This window comes from Nanorana parkeri, unplaced genomic scaffold (genome assembly GCF_000935625.1).
Source record: "Nanorana parkeri isolate BGI_ZX_2015 unplaced genomic scaffold, ASM93562v1 scaffold926, whole genome shotgun sequence".
NCBI lineage: Eukaryota > Metazoa > Chordata > Amphibia > Anura > Dicroglossidae > Nanorana > Nanorana parkeri.
In genome coordinates this window covers 452,371-472,578 of record NW_017307194.1, presented here as the reverse complement: position 1 = coordinate 472,578, position 20,208 = coordinate 452,371, and the positions used below count along the sequence as shown (strand labels likewise).

Here is a 20,208-nt window from a genome sequence, read left to right as displayed (position 1 = left end):
ACTGTTTTAGATATTTATAAATAAGAATGTGATAGTTGTAAAGATTACCAACTCGCTTTAATATTTTAAAGCACAAGTCCACCTTTACCACATTTTCTGCCTGCTGCATATTTGTTGTGTATCCTTCATCTTCATAGTTAAGTTTAATTACCTTTCTCACTTTCCCTTCCCACTTGCTTCAAACTGAGCTGGTTGCAGTGAATGATCTGTGAATCAACAGAACCTCCACGTTTACAGGCCAGGATGGCTGCTTGGATGGCCCTAATCTGATTGTGTTAACATTAAGCCCTACTGAATCTAAGAAAATTATAAGTTCCTATGTCTATGGGGAATAATCATAGGCACCATATGCCAATTGTGACTAACCATTTTAATGCCACCATTTCCATTATAGTTGAATTATATTCTTAAGTGGGGGTATCAATATTTTGTTCACTACATATACAAGTTGCACTTCCTGCATAGAAGGTATGGCGCTTTACTGTACCTTTTAGCTCAATGCAAGCCAATGGACTAGATTCTGTCCACAGACATTCACTGAAAACAATATACTCTGTATGTAGAATGTCCTGAAAATTTATTTTCTCACAGCAGTTAAGGTGCATATAGACAAAAAAGGATATTCAGAAGTCGAGGTGCAATCCGAACACCTTCAGGCACTAGTATTATGTGACGTCACATAGACACGAATGCTTGGCTCACCAGAGCATTCATGTTTATGGCACGTGACTGGAGGCAGGGACATTCCAGCACTGATTTATTTCATTGGGAACAATAGTGACTGGACAGGTTTTCTATCTTGCCCAAATCATTTAAATGATGGTTTAAGGTGCCCATGGGTTCTCCATATATATGAAAACTTTCTGTTGAGCTGAGTGCCATCTAATGTCTATGGCTTTATTCTCTTAAAAAGGATGTTAATGTCACTGTCTTTCACACGGATGGAAGGAGAATCTACAAACCTGAATGGCCACCATGGGAAAGGAAGCAAACATGTAAAAAAAAGTCATAAATGACTTTTAGTAAAAGACACTTTTGTAAAAAAAGAAGTAATAAGGTCACCAGCACACCAAGGTCCACTTCATCGATCCATCTTTTATGATAAAGGGACCGCATCTAGTTCTGAAACATTGAAATTGCTTGTGACACCATGTTTATCTGAACATCAATAAAAGATGGATCGATAAAGTGGACCTTGGTGTGCTGATGATCTTATTACTTCTTCTAGTTGTTTGGAGCTCCCCTCAGCCATAATTACAAACATTGTGTTGGGAAACTAGTTGGTTGTGGACTCAAGAAGGATGCTAAACCATTGTGAATTTCCTTCTCTAGTGTAACTTAGGCTACAGTAAAGTGTTCACTTACTAGGAGAAGTGTACTTCAGGGTTGCCAGTCCCATCAAGTCCTTGCTCATGTACAGCATGAGGGGAGCTGGATTTGTATAATAACCACTCTTTCCTTTGGTATAATATATAGCCCAAGTATGTAAAACACTAAAGGGTGCCTGCTCATTAGTGGACCTTTTTTGCCAAAATAAAAGTGACCAAGGGCCCCCTTTTCCACCTTGTCAACCACTCTCTTTGAGAAGAGATGGCCAGATAAAGCAAATCCAAAGAAAAGAAGGTAAACATATACTGTAAATCTGTTTGTTGCTGCTATCTCTTACCCCTCAGGCCTAGACATCAACCCACAAGGGCTTCAAGGAAGAGAGAGAACTAGGCCTGGATGTGGTTTCCAAACATGAAAGCCACCAGAATGACATTCATCCAGAGTAAAGATTTGAAGTCCTCTCTGTCATCAGGGATGGGGGATCAGTAGGCAAGCTTCCCCTAATTAGTGGCACGTCCTAAGACTTGAGGGAAATTTAAATACACACTGATACAAACAGGGCCACTCTGAACATGAAAGAAGCCAAAGATCTTATTTGCTGTTTCTAATTGTGCGGCATAAATGTTATCACAGCTCCAGAGTGTTTAAGAAAGACTTTTCACAGACTCCGTCGAGCCCTCGGCTAATTAAGAAAGAAGGAGGTGCACCAAAAATTCTTGGGGGGGTGAAGAGAAGGGGGAGGAGAGGGGACATGGAAGAGAAGAGAATGACAAGGAGAAACATAACGAAGTTAGGAAAATGAGGTGGTCTTCATTTGTAAAACATATACTCTTTATTATGTAACATTGCTCCTAGATAAACTGGGGGGGTGAAGAGAAGGGGGAGGAGAGGGGACATGGAAGAGAAGAGAATGACAAGGAGAAACATAACGAAGTTAGGAAAATGAGGTGGTCTTCATTTGTAAAACATATACTCTTTATTATGTAACATTGCTCCTAGATAAACAATACATGAAACTGGCATGAAAAAGAATGGCTTAAAAAATCCTGGTGGGTCCACTTATGAAAATACCAACGTTTGAATAGCAGCAATGATATATAACCCATACGGGGGCAAGGGATAGGTAAGCAGGAGCATTCCTAGTGTGGGAAAAGGGGATTATGGCCCTGCTCTGCCTAAAGATCATGTTGGGGTTCATTGGGGTGAGAGCCTCGTACTCGAACAATAAATGTCTTAATTTGAGGCAAGAGGCTTTAGATCACTCTGTTAGGTCAACATAATACTGAAATATCACTAGGGTGGATGTTGCCTTTAAAAAAAACAGTGTACCAACTAAAACTGCAGAAACCAGAAAAATAGCAATGAGTGGTGGTCAAAGTCAACAGGGCCCCTGTGCTAGAATAGGGGCTGCCCATTCAACTGCTGTCCAAGTTTAAATACTTATTCTCTGTGGATAGATAGATAGATAGATAGATAGATAGATAGATAGATAGATAGATAGATAGACAGAAAGATATGAAGAGCAGTTTTTGATGCACCCATAAAAATGTGGCCACAATACAAACATCCCCTTCACTTCTAAATGGAATCAAGACGAAATGGGGAAAGTATTCTGTATGTCTCAGTGATGGTCCAGCAGGGAATGAGGAGGTAATTTATACCTGACACCAATGGATTTTGCAGGCCAGAAGAGTAATACAATCATTATTAAGAATGACTTCCACTAACCTGCCTTGAAAGTCAGTGGTGTCCAGGTCTTTATGGCAGCAGGAGGTCCCTGTTCTACCTAGCTATAGTATAAATAGAACCCTGACTGCAAGTGGGTCCTTGTGCAGCTGCACAATCTGCACAAATGTTAAGGCTGCCCCTCATATTTTGATTGTCTATTATAAATGTTATATGTAGCATATGTACTCAGTATGAAGAGTTGGAATGAATAACAGCATTACATATTACAGCAACAATTACACTATATGGTTTACTGCTATGACAGTTATGCTTCATTCACATGGGTGTGAAGAACAGAACTTGGCTTTGAATTATTGAAGCTTCCCCAAATGCTTTGCAAAGCCAAGTTTCTCTAACATAAGGGTGTACACATTGAAAATCAAATTTTATTTTCAGATGTGTGCCCCAAATGTGCTGTAGACATTCTTTTCACAAGATATTCTTAAAACATGTGGTTCTCGTGAAAATGCCAAGTATCCGCACTGGTATCTGAACTGGTATCTGAATCCCTAAATAAGATACATTTTTGTAAATAGTAATGCTCCATTCACACACTAGCAGTTTTCTGCGTGTTTTCGTGTGTGCAGAAACATATAAAACAATGCATTCCAATGGTGCGAAAATGCGCGTACCGCAAAAAAAAAACGTAATTTTGATTTTTGGGACGGATTCCACAAGTTTGAGGCTATTTCTATAGCTGCAAACACGTGGAATCCGCGTGTATGTTCAAATGTCTGCGGTTTTCCCGCACGAAAAGCCGCATGGAAAACGCAAACGCCATATGTCAATTGAGCCTTGAGGTACTTGAATGCATTTTTAAGGGTTAACTCCTGAGTTTACTGTCACTTTAAGACAAAGCTTTTAAAATGCCTCATAAACAGATTGAAATGGCATCAGAAAAGCACACTAATGCTATAAGCATTTCACAAGCATTTTAAAAAGCTTTTCTTTCAATGCCCATGTGAATGCGACCTTATTGTTGACTAGCGGCAAAGCATGCTGAAAAATCTTTTCACCAGACCTTGTCATTCTGTGCCCCCTCATGGCCAAGTTATCCGTAGTGATGCCTGTGCAGTAAACAGATGGGTTTGTTGGTTTCAAAGTCCGTTACTTGAAAGACGAAAAAATTCCAACACACCAGAAGATCTTTGTAATTTATGCTGCAGATTTCCGTCAACCCAAAAGCCTTTTGATTATCAAATTTCAGCGATGTGCCTACCCAAATTAGGGACAAAACGTTTTTATATGTTAATCATCTGAAAATTACTATGGCTAATTTTACACGAGCTCCATCATTCCATTCACCCAAGGACATTTGCAGAAACATAAGCGGCAGGCTGGGGAGGAGAGAGTTACTCCACATCGCTTTCTGGGAAGTTCTTTGCTTATTTTGAGGTCCTCAGGGATTCCCCATTTACCACACTCAGCAGAGCTGGGGTCAGCGGGTCAATGCAGAAAGAGATCCCCGCAGGACACGTGGAGACCACTTTCCGCAGCTAACAACTCTCCCCTGCACTTATCGCCCTCCTCGCTGCTCTAATATACTCCCGTCTCTAAGCCCACTCTGTACATTATACAGCACTGCTCATCCCAGAACCAGTCTTACTTATGGAAATATTATTTCACTACTCTACCCTCACTTCTCGGGGAGGATACCTAAAACGGAAACTCTCAATATCCAAAATATTCCAAAAATATTACTTCTAAAAATAACACACCTCGTTATTCTAGTATCATAAAGAATAAGAATAAAACCAGTGATGAATTCACAAATATACCACATAGGAAATGTGTTCCGTACACCTAGTACACTGTTTGGGGCCTGTTCTGTTTTGGAGGGGGCCAAGCATTTACTGATCTGTGGGTTCTAGCAGCAGTCTGTGGACTCGGAGCAGTCTCAAGACCAACTCGTTTTTGGATTTTTAGTACCATAGGCAGTTACAGATTAAAAAAAGAACAGGGAGGTCTATAAGGTATTTATCCAAAACAGGTCCTCTTTTTTCTCAGAACAGTAAACCAAAGACAAATACAACACAGTGGTTCTTTGAACTGGGCATACAATGAAGGTAAGCCGATAAATGGTGTCACTTCAGTTATTTGTTTCTGCATTTGCCAGTGGATAACGTATTTGACTCTTCCAGCCTAGCTTTTCATCTTGCACATTAGTACAGGTTCCTCTCCTGAATTCAAATTACTTATTCTGATTTCCCTGCACACTGTGCGCTAGTCACAATGTGCATTAAAAGCTGAAGCAATTCAGGTAGAGCCCGCCTCAAATCCTGGCTGGAGGACATTCGGCCTAACTGTCCCCAGCCCACCCCATTCATTAATTTGATTGAAGTTCTTTTAATCATGGAGGCTTAGCATCACACGTGGGTGTTACCACAGCTTCTGTTTACAGGAAGCTGTGAACAGCACCCTTTTACCAGCCATGATCTCCCCGAATTGCACTCAAAGCACAGAGACCCAGTGATAATGTCCCTAAAAATAATGGTATGTAAAGATTAGGGATAAACTAATTTGGCAGTCTAGCCAAACGCAGTCCCAATGCATAGATAAGGCAATTTGCCTTGCGTCCTATGGGTTCCTTGAGTCCTATAGGTGCCTTGAGTTCTATGGGTGCCTTGAGTCCTATGAGTGCCTTGAGTCCTTTAAGTGCCTTGAGTCCTATAAGTGCCTTGAGACCTATAAGTGCCTTGAGTTCTATGAGTGCCTTGGGTCCTATAAGTGCCTTGAGTCATATAAGTGCCTCGAGTCCTATGGGTGCCTTGAGTCTTATAAGTGCCTTGAGTCCAATGAGAGCCTTGAGTCATATAAGTGCCTTGAGTCCTATGAGTGCCTTGATTCATATAAGTGCCTTGAGTCCTATAAGTGTCTTGAGTTCTAGAGTGCCTTGAGTCGTGTAAGTGCCTTGACTCCTAAAAGTGCCTTGAGTTCTATGAGTGCCTTGAGTCATAAAAGTGCCTTGAGTCCAATGAGTGCCTTGAGTCCTATAAGTGTCTTGACTCCTAAAAGTGTCTTGATTCCTAAAAGTGCCTTGAGTTCTATGAGTGCCTTGAGTCCTCTGAGTGTCTTGGGTCCTATAAGTGTAGTTTTTTATTATTATTATTATTATGTGCAAGAAAAATGTTTCTTACACATAATTGGATGATTCAAGTGAACGTCTTTACCTTATTTACTGTACCTTAAAGTCAGTGCACATTCACCTTTCTAAGTGAACAGTCTCTGCTCGTGCTGTATATAAGCAAGTGTTTTTCTTATAAGTGACAGGTCCTCTTTAAAGTCTGATTAGACCAGGTCTATGTTCTAAGGAAAGGTTCTCTCTAAAAATCTAACTATTTGAAAGTTACACAATAGAGTAGTTTTCAGTGGAATAAGGGCTTTTCTCTGCTTTATATTGTAGAAATATAAACGCCAGTGTTTTAGAATTACTTATGTACATGCCCTTTATTAAAAGCTAGTGTCAAGCAGCTCCTATATAGAAAGTAGTTTGACTAGTATTTGATCATACAATATTTTTTCTAATATAAAATCATCTTTTTTTTTTTTTTAGTGGACTCACCGAGGACTGAACAAAGTTCTGCATCTTCTGTTTTAACTAATTGATTTCTCAACTTCAAAAGTCATAAGCAAAAGACCCGACCTGCACATTATTCCAGGTGTTTTATTTATTTCTCCAGAATGACCCGCTCCCATTGATTTTTACAGTCCTAGAAGCACAGATCATAAACATCAAGTTAAACACCTCTCCGAACCGACACAAGGGCCACTCCTGGGAATAGCCAACAAAGAACCAGGTCAACGGGGTCAGCTTCAAGACCACCACACTCATGATCCTTCATGCTTCCACCCCATTCCATCGACCCCCAACACCTTCCAAGTAGATGACACCTCCGCCCCTCCTTCAGAAAAAAAAGCCAAGGTCTTAGAGGTCTTGAAGGTCCTTCCCTTGGGACATGCTCAAGATTTTCCTAATGTCCATCGAGCAAGAGCCTGGAATTCTCAGCTAGAAACCATGGCCCACAGGAGCACTTCCATTAATCAAGACCATTATCTACCTACTAGAAAATAATGTTAGTTTGTACTACATAAATATGCCAATAAGACAGCGAGAAGATGGATGAGATGAGCTGCAGCCAGCTAACATTAAATAAAATGTAACCAAAGCTTTTTGTAGATAAAGCAATATATTGCATGGTTATTTTTAGTCCCCCATGTTCTCTAACACATTAAGTAGATTACTCTGACTTGATACATTTGGTTATATTAACAACAGAAATAATAATGAGAGGAAGAAATAATATAGCTGGTAGTAGTTAGTCACATTCAACTGGACTAGTTCTGTAATGTTGAAGACCTTTCGTAGCTTATCCAAACCTCTTAAGATCTATCGAGTGTCAGTAAGATATCTCAGCTCCAAATTTATATCCACACAGGTAGCACCAACACCTTAATCCAGTCATCATGGAAAGGCAGATTATGACACCAAGGATGGGATTATGTAACTAGAACAAGGTGGATCCACAACTTTCCCACCTCCATCCTGTTTATAGACAATCAACAACTACCTTTTCCCTGGTGATTGGATTGAGGGGCTCCCTGTGTGAATATAAATGTTGGGGCAAATTCTTGGCATTCATTGGACTGAAGAAGTGGCTTGGGAGAAGGTACAAAATGTCTTTAACATTACAGAACAAGTCCAGTTGAATGTGGCTACATAATACTAGCTATAACATGGCCTCGATAAATTAGAACCTTCACAGCCAAGATACAAGATAGTAATTTTGTTTTTAGTTTTCTGCCAACTTACATGTTAGTAAGTAGATGTAAACCCTTACTGGATGACATTGTTTGCTAAAGCTAAAGTACTATATATCATAAATATCATAAACAAGTGGCACTTTTGTTCAATATAAAATAGACATGTAAGCTGCGGAAAAATTTGGCTCGGTTAGTTTGTTATTTCAGGATTCGGATCCGAAATTCAATTCGGTTTGGGTTTTGGATTCAGACAAAATCTGAATTTTCATTAGTTTCAGATGAGTTTACGAATATCCGTTGCAAATACCACAGAAAATCATATACAGATATTAATACTAAAGCTGAATCTCCTAGACCCGAATACCATTCCGAGAGCCTCAGCTTTAGCAATAGATATATATAAAGCTCCCAGACCCGAATGGCATTCGGGAGAACCCGAATGCAATTTGCAAATTCAGATCCCGAATGCCATTTGGGTCTGGAAGCCGTCAGCTTTAGTATTATATGTATATACCGTATATGGCTCCCATGTTGCCGTAACGAAAATTAGTCGTCAGATCTCCTAAAGCCTCTTTGAAACCATGAACAACATTTGGAAAGGTTTCCTTTAAAGTAACTGTGCCTGTGCAAAGTGTGTTGTCCTCATTGGACTCCCATGCGACAGGGTGACAACGCATGACCATAATCGGGAGATAGGGACTAGACATGTGCACTGCCAAAAAATTTGTTTAGTTTCGTTTCGTTTTAAATTCGGATTTGTGTTATTTCGTTTTTTAGGATTCGGGTGTGAAAGTCAATTCGGATTCGGAATTCGGATTCGGACGAAATTCGGTAGCGTTCGTACGAACGTTCGTTTCGTTTTCTGTTCTTATTCGTTTCTTATTCGTTTCGTTCGTTCGCAGCAAAAGTGACATTTGAGGGGGAAAAAATATTTTTCTCCTTCTCTAATGTCACTTTGCTCCAATGAACTAAACGAATAAGAAACGAATAAGAAACGAATAAGAACAGAAAACGAAACGAACGTTCGTACGAACGCTACCGAATTTCGGAAATGGAAATTCGGATTCGTTTGCATTCGTTATGTCTGTAATTCGGAATTCGGATACATCCGAATGTCCGAATTTCCGAAAATTCGTCCGAATTTCGATTCGGAATGAAACGAATCGCACATGTCTAATAGGGACATTGCGCTGTCCGCCTGTAACAGGAAGTACCCGAAAAAGGACCTTTCATGGTGCGATCATCGGGTATTATTTTTAATGAAATAAACATATTTAAAGATATTGAAAAGACTTTTGAAATAACGTTGACATGTTACGTTTATATAAGATTGTAGTAATTGGTTCTACATTTACTTTAAGTGTTGTGGTTAAGCGATTGGACACATGAAGGCCATCAATTAACTGATCTGCAAACTCTTCATAAGGAGCTGAATATGTGCCAGGAATGTTGGTACGAGAGAAGGAAGAGTGCAAACTCAGAGCCATGCCGAAGGTATCAGATTGCAGAAATGCAATGCGGGGTCCCTGGATATTCCTTATTGCTTAATAAGACGGCCGGCTGTGTTAGGTTACTGGTCTGTGTAATGAGGTGTTCTCTGTGTACAACGATATTTTATTACAGTACCAGCCAACGTATGAGAGCCTGCGCCGCTTGTCTGTGTACGTCAGTGTGTAATACTGGAGATCCTCTGTGCCTCATTAGTAAACGGAATAACACAACATTCTCATCAAACATGAAGCTGATCTATTATTACACCGCTGCTTTCGCTGAGAATCGCCAAGCTACGATCTCCTGCTTTTCCAGTAACGCGAAAGACTCGCCTGCTCAGCCCTGAATTATTCCCCAGCCATCCATAACGCCCATCTTCAGTAACATATGCTGAGGCTTCACAAACAAACAGCAGTATTAAAAGAAGCATTGCTCCTGACAGTAGATATGGCCACGTAGGTATCTTTGTCGAAGGTAAAGTTCACTTTTTGAGAAAAATGCGCACTTCTTCCTTTTTTTTTTTGCATAGAAGACAGTAAAGCATTGCAAACTTGATCCGGGGTGCAACGATCTGGCTCCTGCAGATTCTCCCTCCAGTCCATGTCCGTAACGAGGTACGGACATTCAGTATCATGGACTGAAGGAAGAACGATTGGACATCACCATACAGCACCATACTTTGAGAACTACTGCGGTGGCTGATGGGACTTTTAGTTTCAGCATTCACAGATCCTGTCAAATACTGGAGTGGCTCAACCTATCTTTAACAACTGTCCTAAAGCCATGGCCGGATTGACAATTAGGCACAGCAGGCCCAGGATGTGATTGTTCCTCAAATTGGCCATGCCCTTTTTTCAACCTGGAACAGTATTATACGCTAAATTAATCTCTTCAGGGAAGCTTCAAACTAACCACTGAACCATCACATTCTCAAACAATTCATCCCCACACAGCTACCTCCTCGTGTATCACTTGCCCCTCCCTTTTAGATTGTAAGCCCTCATGGGCAGGGCTCTCCTTACCATCTTGTCTTGAATTGCATTGTGATTGTAATGTCTTCCTTATATTGTACAGGGCTGCGCAAACTGTTGGCGCTTTATAAATCCTGTATAGTAATAATAATTGTATTCAGGCAGCTATGACACCCGTGGCTGCCCGAATTCAATGGCACTGCCGAACAGTGATTGTTTCCGATAGAGACTGCATCCCCACCTGCATCTACATGCATGCAATGGGACGGGATGTTGCAATATCATTGACTTTATATGGCCACATGGCTATATTTGGTCAATGACATTGACCTACTATGGTCATATGGCCATATAAGGTCAGTGACAACAGCACAAGCAACCTGCCCCTTTACTTATGTGCAGCTGCAGGGTGGGGAATGCCCCAGCCGACAGCTGATTAGGTGGGTGGCCCTATGGCACTTCCAGGTTCTAAGGAGATCAGGTTTGGAGCAGGTTTGATTTGAACTGGAGCTCATCCCTAATTCGCACCTGTGAAATAAATCAACATGTGTGTGTTTGTATATACAGTATATATATATTTTTTTCTTTCTACTTAACCACAGGCACCCATCAAGCATTACAAAGACATGGAGTCGGCACTTTCCTTCCCACTGCCTGTGGATGTGCTCGCATGGAAGAGGTTTACAGCTCATTTTCGGCGCAGATAATGGCAGTTCATTTGTTATTGGTCATGTAAAGGTTAACACAGAAATATTTCAAGCTACTCATACAGCACAATACGTTTCAAGTGGGTAATTAACAGCTGTACCTGCGCTGCACAAGTGATTGATTCCTCCAGTTATTGCTGCATGGCTGATGTCATAAAACAAGCTAAGTACAAAGTACACACATTATTCTATTTATAAATATGTGTAAGCCTGAGGTGTATGCACAGAGAACGAGCCAGGGCTGTGTGATCCTGCACCTATTGTCTACAGTCAGGAGATCACCGGACATTAGATATAACCCCTCACTGTGTGATCCTGTCCTGATAATATACAGCCAGGGGATCACCGGATATTAGATATAATCCCGCACCGTGTGATCCCGTCCTGATAATATACAGCCAGGGGATCACCGGATATTAGATATAACCCGGCACCGTGTGATCCCGTCCTGATAATATACAGTCAGGGGATCACCGGACATTAGATATAACCCGGCATTGTGTGATCCCGTCCTGATAATATATAGTCAGGGGATCACCGGATATTAGATATAACCCGGCACCGAGTGATCCCGTCCTGATAATATAGTCAGGGGATCAAAGGATATTAGATATAACCCAGCACCGAATGATCCCGTCCTGATAATATACAGTCAGCAGATCACCGGACATTAGATATAACCACGGCACCGCATGATCCTGTCCTGATAATATACAGTCAGGGGATCACCGGACATTAGATATAACCCGGCACCGTATGATCACGTCCTGATAATATACAGTCAGCAGATCACCGGACATTAGATATAACCCGGCACCGTATGATCCTGTCCTGATAATATACAGTCAGTGGAGCACCGGACATTAGATATAACCCGGCACCGTATGATCCTGTCCTGATAATATACAGTCAGCAGATCACCGGACATTACATATAACCCGGCACCGTATGATCACGTCCTGATAATATACAGTCAGCAGATCACCGGACATTAGATATAACCCGGCACCGTATGATCCTGTCCTGATAATATACAGTCATGGGAGCACCGGACATTAGATATAACCCGGCACCTTGTGATCCTGCCCTGATAATATACAGTCAGGGGATCATCATAGGACATTAGATATAACCCGGCACCGTGTGATCCCATCCTGATAATATACAGTCAGGGGATCACCGGACATTAGATATAACCCATCACTGTATGATCACGTCCTGATAATATACAGCCAGGGGATCACCGGACATTAGATATAACCCGGCACCGTATGATCCTGTCCTGATAATATACAGTCATGGGAGCACCGGACATTAGATATAACCCGGCACCGTGTGATCCCATCCTGATAATATACAGTCAGGGGATCACCGGACATTAGATATAACCCATCACTGTATGATCACGTCCTGATAATATACAGCCAGGGGATCACCGGACATTAGATATAACCCGGCACCGTGTGATCCTGCCCTGATCACTTAGGAGATTACTGAAATGAATACACATACACACATAGATGATTGCCTCACAGCCTGATCAATAAACCAACAATCAATAATCTGTCCATGTTGCCCTTAGCATCCAACTCCATCTGTCCTTCCTACCGTGTAGACTTTACAAAGAAAGGATATATCTCATCATGGCTGGGGGCCAACTCAACCCTTCCATGGACACATATAGTCCACATCCTGTCGGCTCAGGGAAAGTGTGCATAAGACGCAGGTCGCCATGTCCACCCCATTAGTGAAGGGTGGTAAATTAGGATGGCTCTTTAAAGAAAACAAACATAATGGATCCTTTATTGGTGTCTCCCTGCGAGCTATCACTGTCTTTCACTAAAGGCTTTTACTGTAGTAATAAGTAACAGATGTCTTGGGACTCGTGGAAAGAGCTCTGGAACGTGTTCCCCACAATTGTAACAATATAGCATTTAAGAAAAGTTAATAACATTTCCGCCGATGACATGATTTAGAGTATCGTTCACACAGTTTGTTATATGACTGATTTCTGGTTTCATAGACATTGAACAATAAACTGCTATTAGTTTATATAACCGTTCTCTATAAGGCTGTGTGATTTTTGCAAACCTTTTATACCAGCCAGCGTGCATTATGCTAAGTGTGCATTAGGCTGGTGTGGGTTGGGTAGGGCCGGTGCAATGCTTTGTTACTTTTTTTTTAACTTTATTGAAATGTCACAAAATGCAACCAGTCCAGCTTTTTTAATGCAAACTAAAATAACAGGATGTGAGGCAAATTGTCCTGTCCAGGGGCGTCCCGAAGCCGGGTGTCACCCGGAGAGCGGATACCGGGTGACACCCCGCCGTGACGTCATCACGCATGCGCGGTCATCTTTTTGATACCTGTCAGCGGCCATCTTGGTGATGGACGCCCGCAGAGAGAGGAGGGGACGTTTACCCAGTGGGATAGGGTATGCCGCCGGGTCCCCTCCTCTCTCTCCTGCAACTGTCAGGCTCTCGGTTCATGACCAAGTGCCAGACTTTTCAGAGGGGGTGACACCAAAATGACTGTCAGTCATTTTGGTGTCACCCCTCCAATGGTGTCACCCGGATGCGGGCCGCAACCCCTGCACCCCCCTTGTGATGCCTCTGGTCCTGTCTATGAGTTGGGCAACGCTGACCAATGCAACCCAACAGGGCTGGTGTGAACAAGCCCTTATGCTGGCTGTACATTGCTCAAATTTCAGACTGTGTGTGGCCCTGACGGCATCACCCATAATGTACCCTGGGTGCTGCTTTAGGAGGGGTGCCACTGGGTTTGTGGATGGGAAACCTCTCCATGGGGAAGGGGGGGGCAATGCTCAGCCTTTGCCCTGGGTGACAGAATTTATAGCTTCCCCACTGATCCAATCATGTAAAAATCTCGTTTCTGGATACTTTGAATACTCGATTGTGTGCAAACGCTTTTCACATGATTGGATAATTCAAGTAAAATGTACTCAACTCCTTTTGTAAATGAGCACAAAGGGCTGATTTAAGGCAAACAGGCTGCTCACTTTGCAAGGGAGTTTCCCTTTAGCTTAGTGAATGAGGTGAAGCCCTGCTGATGGCCATCATCCAATCATGTGCAAGCAAAAATACGTTGTTTTTGGTTTTCTATTTTCCTTGCATGTGATTGGCAATTCTTTGCAAAGTGAATTTTCACCGAATTCACCAAGCTAAGGGAAAATTCCCAGGCACAGCCTATTTGCCTTTAGTAAATTATCACAATGAGTCAGTGACTTCCAGCAGAAGTTGGAACTTTCAAACTGCATGCTTGTTCCAAATCAGGGACTCACTAATTTTTGAAATAAAGATAAAGATGACATCCCTGGAGCCTTTACTGTAAAAAAAAAAAAAAGAAATGTGATGAAGTTTTGCTAATGGCTATGCACAGTTTACATGCAATTACTAACACAAAATTAAATCCCATAGAAAGGCTGTTGCATGGAGATCCCCATGGCAGCAGTCAGGAATATGAATGACCTAATACAGGGGAAGGCAACCTCGGCACTCCAGCTGTTAGTGAACTCCCGTGAGACATTGCAAGACTGTGACAGCCACTGGCATGACTACCAGAGGCAGATGCATAGTGGGATTTGTAGTTTCCCCACAGCTGGAGTGCCAAGCTTGCCTACCCCTGACCTAAACCGTAGAGCAGGTGACACATAGATCTATTCTAAGAGTGTTATTATGTTCCTGGATCCGAGTTGCATTCAGAGGGCCCTGCGTTACATTATAGATACATTGTAAGGGTCAGGGCCCTCCTAACCATCTTGTATTGAATAGTACTGTAGTGTATTGTATTCCTTATATAGTAAAGCGCTGCGCAAACTGTTGGTGCTATATAAATCCTATATAATAATAATGAATTGTATAAGAATTTTCTCAACATAACACCTCTTGAATGAACAGGCAGATGAACTCTACCCCAGCCCTGACAATCAGGGCCGGCGCTAGCGCAAGGCAAGATAGGCACTTGCCTTACGGCGCCAGGGAACAGGGCGGAAAAGTCGCCCAATCGAGACCAGACTCAGTGTGTGGGCAGCGGGCTGCCGCTGCGGGCGGACGGCATCTGAAAGACGAGTCGCCGGCCGCCGCGGCGCTGACCTCTGCAGTCACGTCTCAGAGACTCAGTGACACTCTCCTTGGGTACGTCATTGAGTGACGTAAGTCGCCCCGCCCCTGGTTCCCCTGGCAGCTCAGCCGTGAAGGACAGGTGCGAGGGCTGCAGGAGGCGGAGCAACGGATGGACTGGACCAGCATGTCTTGCACCGGCCCTGCTGAGAATGACGGCACGTCATACGAGGCACGCTGGGACGGCTTTGGCACGACGGCATAAATGCCTAGCAGAGATGAAGCAGACTTCCTAGCACAGATTCACTAGCCGGCTGGGGAATGTATGAGCCCAGCGTAGTGAGAGGGAGGGGGCCCAGACTACATAGCAATAGCCTTGAGCGGTAACACGCAGGAGACTGGAAGCCTATAGTAAGGTAAAATTCACATCCGATTCCCAGGCTCTAATTACTGAGACTGAGCGACGAGTAACTGGGGAGTATTTTATCTATACACCGAGCACACCGGAGTATGGTGGATGTAAAAAACAAATTGCCTATATATATGGTGGTGAGCCTATTTTTCGGGGAAACTTGAGCTAGTGTATATCTTCATTCTGCTTGTATGTGATAAATATATATAATTATTATTATTATCATTATACAGGATTTATCACTGGCCCCTCCCTCTTAGATTGTAAGCTTTCACGGGCAGGGCCCTCCTTACCATCTTGTCTTGAATTGTATTGTGATTGTAATGTCTTCCTTATATTGTAAAGCACTGTGCAAACTGTTGGTGCTATATAAATCCTGTATAATAATGATAATAATTATAGTGCCAACAGTTTGTGCAGCGCTTTACAATATAAGGAAGACATTACAATCACAATACAATTCAAGACAAGAAGGTAAGGAGGGCCCTGCCCATGATGACTTACAATCAAAAAGGGAGGGCCCAGTGATACATGAGGAGGTAGCTGTGTGGGGATGAATTCTTTGAGAATGTGATGGTTCAGTGGTTAGGTCGAGGTGGGATAGGCTTCCCTGAAGAGATGAGTCTTTAGGGATTGCCTAAAGGCAGTCAGAGTGGGAGATAGATGGACAGCTTGATGTAAAGAGTTCCAGAGGATTGGAAAGACTCTAGAGAAGTCCTGGAGGCGAGCATGGGAGGAGTTGACGAGGGAACTGGAAAGCAGGAGGTCTTTGGAAGAGCGGAGAGGACGGTTAAGGTGATACTTTGAGACAAGGTTGGAGATATATCCGGGGCCAGAGTTGTGGATGGCTTTGTACGCGGTTGTTAATATTTTGAATTTTATCCTTTGGGCTATAGGAAGCCAGTGCAGGGATCGGAAGAGGGGGGTTGCAGACACTAAGCGGTTGGTTAGGTGGATGAGTCTTGCAGCAGCATTCATAATAGACTGAAGGGGTAGGAGCCTGTGTAGAGGTCGACCAATGAGGAGGGAGTTGCAATAGTCAAGACAACTGTGTGTGCGTGTGTGTGTGTTAAAGGAAACAGTACCAACACTATTCAAAGTAAATGGTGCTCAACACAATGTTGGCATAAGTTGCAGCCCATAGCTAAAGGGTGCGGGATGCTGTGATGTAATTGACCTTATATGGCTGCATGGCTATATCTGTGGCCATGTGACCATATAAGGTCAATGACATCAGCACAAGCATCCCGCCCCTTTGTCTATGTGCAGTGGTGGGGGATTCAGCCTTCAGCTGATTGGGTGGTGGCCCCATGTCCTTTCTGGGTTCGGAGGAGCTCAGGTCCAGAACGGGTTCGGTCCAAAACTGAGCTGATTCCTACTCACCACACGTATTACAATCTGATTGCAGGTCTACCTACTATGTAGTACAAGGGTCTGTCTGATTGGATACAAAGTAATCGGATGAATTATGTAGGTCCTCACGTTACATAGTTTTGTTAAAGCTGATTGAACAATCAGATTGTAACATATATGTTGGCTTTTAGACCCACACTTACATACTAGATGTATACATACTACATACCAGGGTCAGTTTTAGACAGGAGCTAATTATCCCACCATGTCTTTGGAGTGTGGCAGGAAACCGGAGTACCTGGAAGGGACCCCCATGCACAGAGAAAACATGCAAACGTAATGCAGATATCACTATGGCCTAGATCCAAACCAGTGACCCCATTGCTGCAAGGCTGAAGTGCTAACCGCTTGTGTTATAAGAAGCCATATGGCACTTCAGGGTATCCCTAAGGCAGGGGTGGACAACTTCGGCCCTTCAGCTGTTGTGGAACTATAAGTCCCATGCAAGACCAACCGTTACTGGCAGAGGCATGTTGCGATTTGTAGTTACAGCACAGCTGGAGGGCCGGAGTTGCCCACCCCTGCTCTAATGGATGGATATTTAGTAACCAGTAACCTGTAATGTTTGTTCACGTGTGTATGTGTATCCACGATGTGTGTGCGGGTGCACTGCACAGGTCAACATGATAGCGGTGGGCACTCGGGCTGCAGCGGCGGTGTGTGTGTAAATGAGGGAAGCAGATGGCCACAGGAATGTAGAGCAAGCTGCGGACAGCTAAAGGTCTCCCAGGAAAAGGGAAAAGCACGGAATATTTATCATGGCAGAGGAGGCAGATTTCTTTGCTGCTTTGAAAATCCACCATGTAATAGCCGTTCTACCGCTCGTAGAAGAATCACATCTGTGCGGCCAATCGTCTGTGCGTCCAAGCCGGCACTCAACAACCGACCCCATATGGTAACATTGTAGCACATTTCTATTACATTTACAGAGTCATGATACATAAATGACATACGTGTATCCCAAATAGTTCATAAAACCTTTATCATGTTCCCTAAAAAAAAGGTCTAAACGTTAGACGTGCAGCCCCGCAAAAAATGCGTTTCGTTTCATTTCAGATCAATTCGGATTTTTATTTATTTTGTTTTTTGGATTTCAGAATCGAAATTTGATTTGTTTTGTTATTCAGATTTCAGATCCTTTCGAATGTTCGTTATGGAACAAAGTCACATGACCGTGCCTGTAATGCAACCCCAAGCAGCCAGAGAACAAACATACATCTGACTGGCCAGTTTCGACGGATCCGAGTTTTTGTTAAAAGACCATTCGGATTTGTTCACATTCGAACTTGCTCACATTCGGAAATCCGGATGCATCCGAACGTCCGAATTTAACAAAATTTGTATGATTATCCATTCGGAACGAAACAAAATTTACATGTCTACTAAATGTGTCTGTGATGTGGTCTGCATTCAGAAATTCATGAACATGTTTGTAAATAAGAACATTGCTTCAAACTAGGCAAGCATGCAACACAGCAATCAGACCATCTCAAAGCTGCGAACATACACTTAAAGTTGAGCAGGCACACAGCCTGTGCAGGGAGCAGAGCTGCGGGAGGGGTTCAGCAGGCTCCACCCACTACAGTACACTACAGGACGGGGCGGCGACAAGACCAGTCATCCTGCACAAGGAAAGAGCAGCAGTGAGCGGTCTTTATTACAGGAGGGGGCGGAGACAAGACCAGGCATCCTGCACAAGGAAAGAGCAGCAGTGAGCGGTCTTTATTACAGGAGGGGGCGGAGACAAGACCAGTCACCCTGCACAAGGAGAGAGCAGCAGTGAGCGGTCTTTATTACAGGAGGGGGCGGAGACAAGACCAGTCACCCTGCACAAGGAGAGAGAAGCAGTGACCGGTCTTTATTACAGGAGGGGGCGGAGACAAGACCAGTCACCCTGCACAAAGAGAGAGCAGCAGTGAGCGGTCTTTATTGCAGGAGGGGGTGGAGACAAGACCAGTCACCCTGCACAAGGAGAGAAAGTAGCAGTGACCGGCCTTTATTACAGGAAGCTCCAAGTCTCACATGGGATTACTGCAGAGGACTGGAAGAAATACACATTGGTTACCAAGATTCTAGAAGAACACACATGGCTTATGAGGACAATATTTGCTTATCCCCAAATTCAGCCTTAAGTAACCATATAAAAAGGAGTTTGTGGAATATAGTTGGATGTTTATGGTCACACCTTCACTTAGTTGCTTTATTATGGTATACAGAGCGCTCTGCATTACATCGCTCCCAGACAAGATTCAGCCAGGCACTGGGCAGGTATTGATAACTGGCCATAAGCTCTTTGGTTTCCTACCTGTCAATGATGACGGGGTCAGACGGGGTCTCATTCCGATTACCGCAGCTTTTCTTCTCACAGCAGCGACTGAGGAAAGACATCAAAAGAGATTTAGAACGACAGGATACTAAGAGAGACTAAAGTGATAATAAAGTCAGAAGGTTTTTAAGCTATTTCAAATGCTGATGAAATCACTTACAATGGAAGCTGCTCATTGATGTTTAAAAGTTTAATTTCCTGTAGAATCAGCTGGTCCCCTGAGCACTGGCCCTGATATCCTGTGTTAGGGTGGCGCCTTTCCTTTTCAGGGTCCTATGGAGCCACCCTTGTGTGTGCTAGTAAGCTGTGTGTGTCTCCACAAACACACAGGCACAATAGGGCAATCCATTCCCCTGCTCCACACTCCTCCCTTCTCCAAGCTAGTAGTTAGACGGCAACTGGAGACTGCTCTGTCCCTTGTGATGTTGTACTGGACAGGAAGTTCAGGGAAGCCGAGCTGAGAGATTTGGAGTTTGCAAACATGGTGATTGTAAGTGTTTGGGCAAAAATGTAAAGAAAACCTTTGCAGGGCAATTTATATTTGTTTAATCTGGATGTATTATTAAAAAAAACAACGTTTGAGAGTTCAATATTACTTGATATCCAGACAAGGGCAGACGTGCTGATAGTGTCCAGTAAAGATTCTATCCCACAGAATAATAAAACCAAACAGAACACATATTGAAGAAAAAACAATGTGCGGAAATCCAGTACCACCAAACAGTTTAGAGAGGTCAAAACACTGAAATATGCTTTTAGTGTTTCCAAAGGGATTTAATTAGAAAAAAGGTGTGTCAGGTTACTTTAAATAGTGAACTGTTGTAAGTTCAAGACAGATCGACCTTAAAGTATATTTCCACTTTTTCAGCCAAATTGGGATAACACCTACTTTATATTTGTTACTTGTTCCCATTCACATAGCAAAACTTAAAATAAAAAACATAGAAAACATAACAGTAATAAAAAAATAAAATAAAATGAATTATGTGTT

At 42.9% G+C, this 20,208-nt stretch overlaps 1 protein-coding gene across 7 annotated transcripts in view; it reads right to left on the bottom strand.

Moving 5' to 3' along the window:
* The window catches only part of EBF2 (early B-cell factor 2), a 106,672-nt gene that overhangs the window by 65,831 nt on the left and 20,633 nt on the right, over positions 1-20,208 (bottom strand). For 6 of the 7 annotated variants that reach the window (XM_018566226.1, XM_018566223.1, XM_018566225.1 and 3 more), the window contains exon 6: positions 19,197-19,265. The exons of the other annotated variant lie outside the window; for it this stretch is intronic. In XM_018566226.1, coding sequence (XP_018421728.1) covers positions 19,197-19,265 — 69 coding nt within the window. The remainder of the gene's footprint in view (positions 1-19,196; positions 19,266-20,208) is intronic. 7 annotated transcript variants of the gene reach the window in all.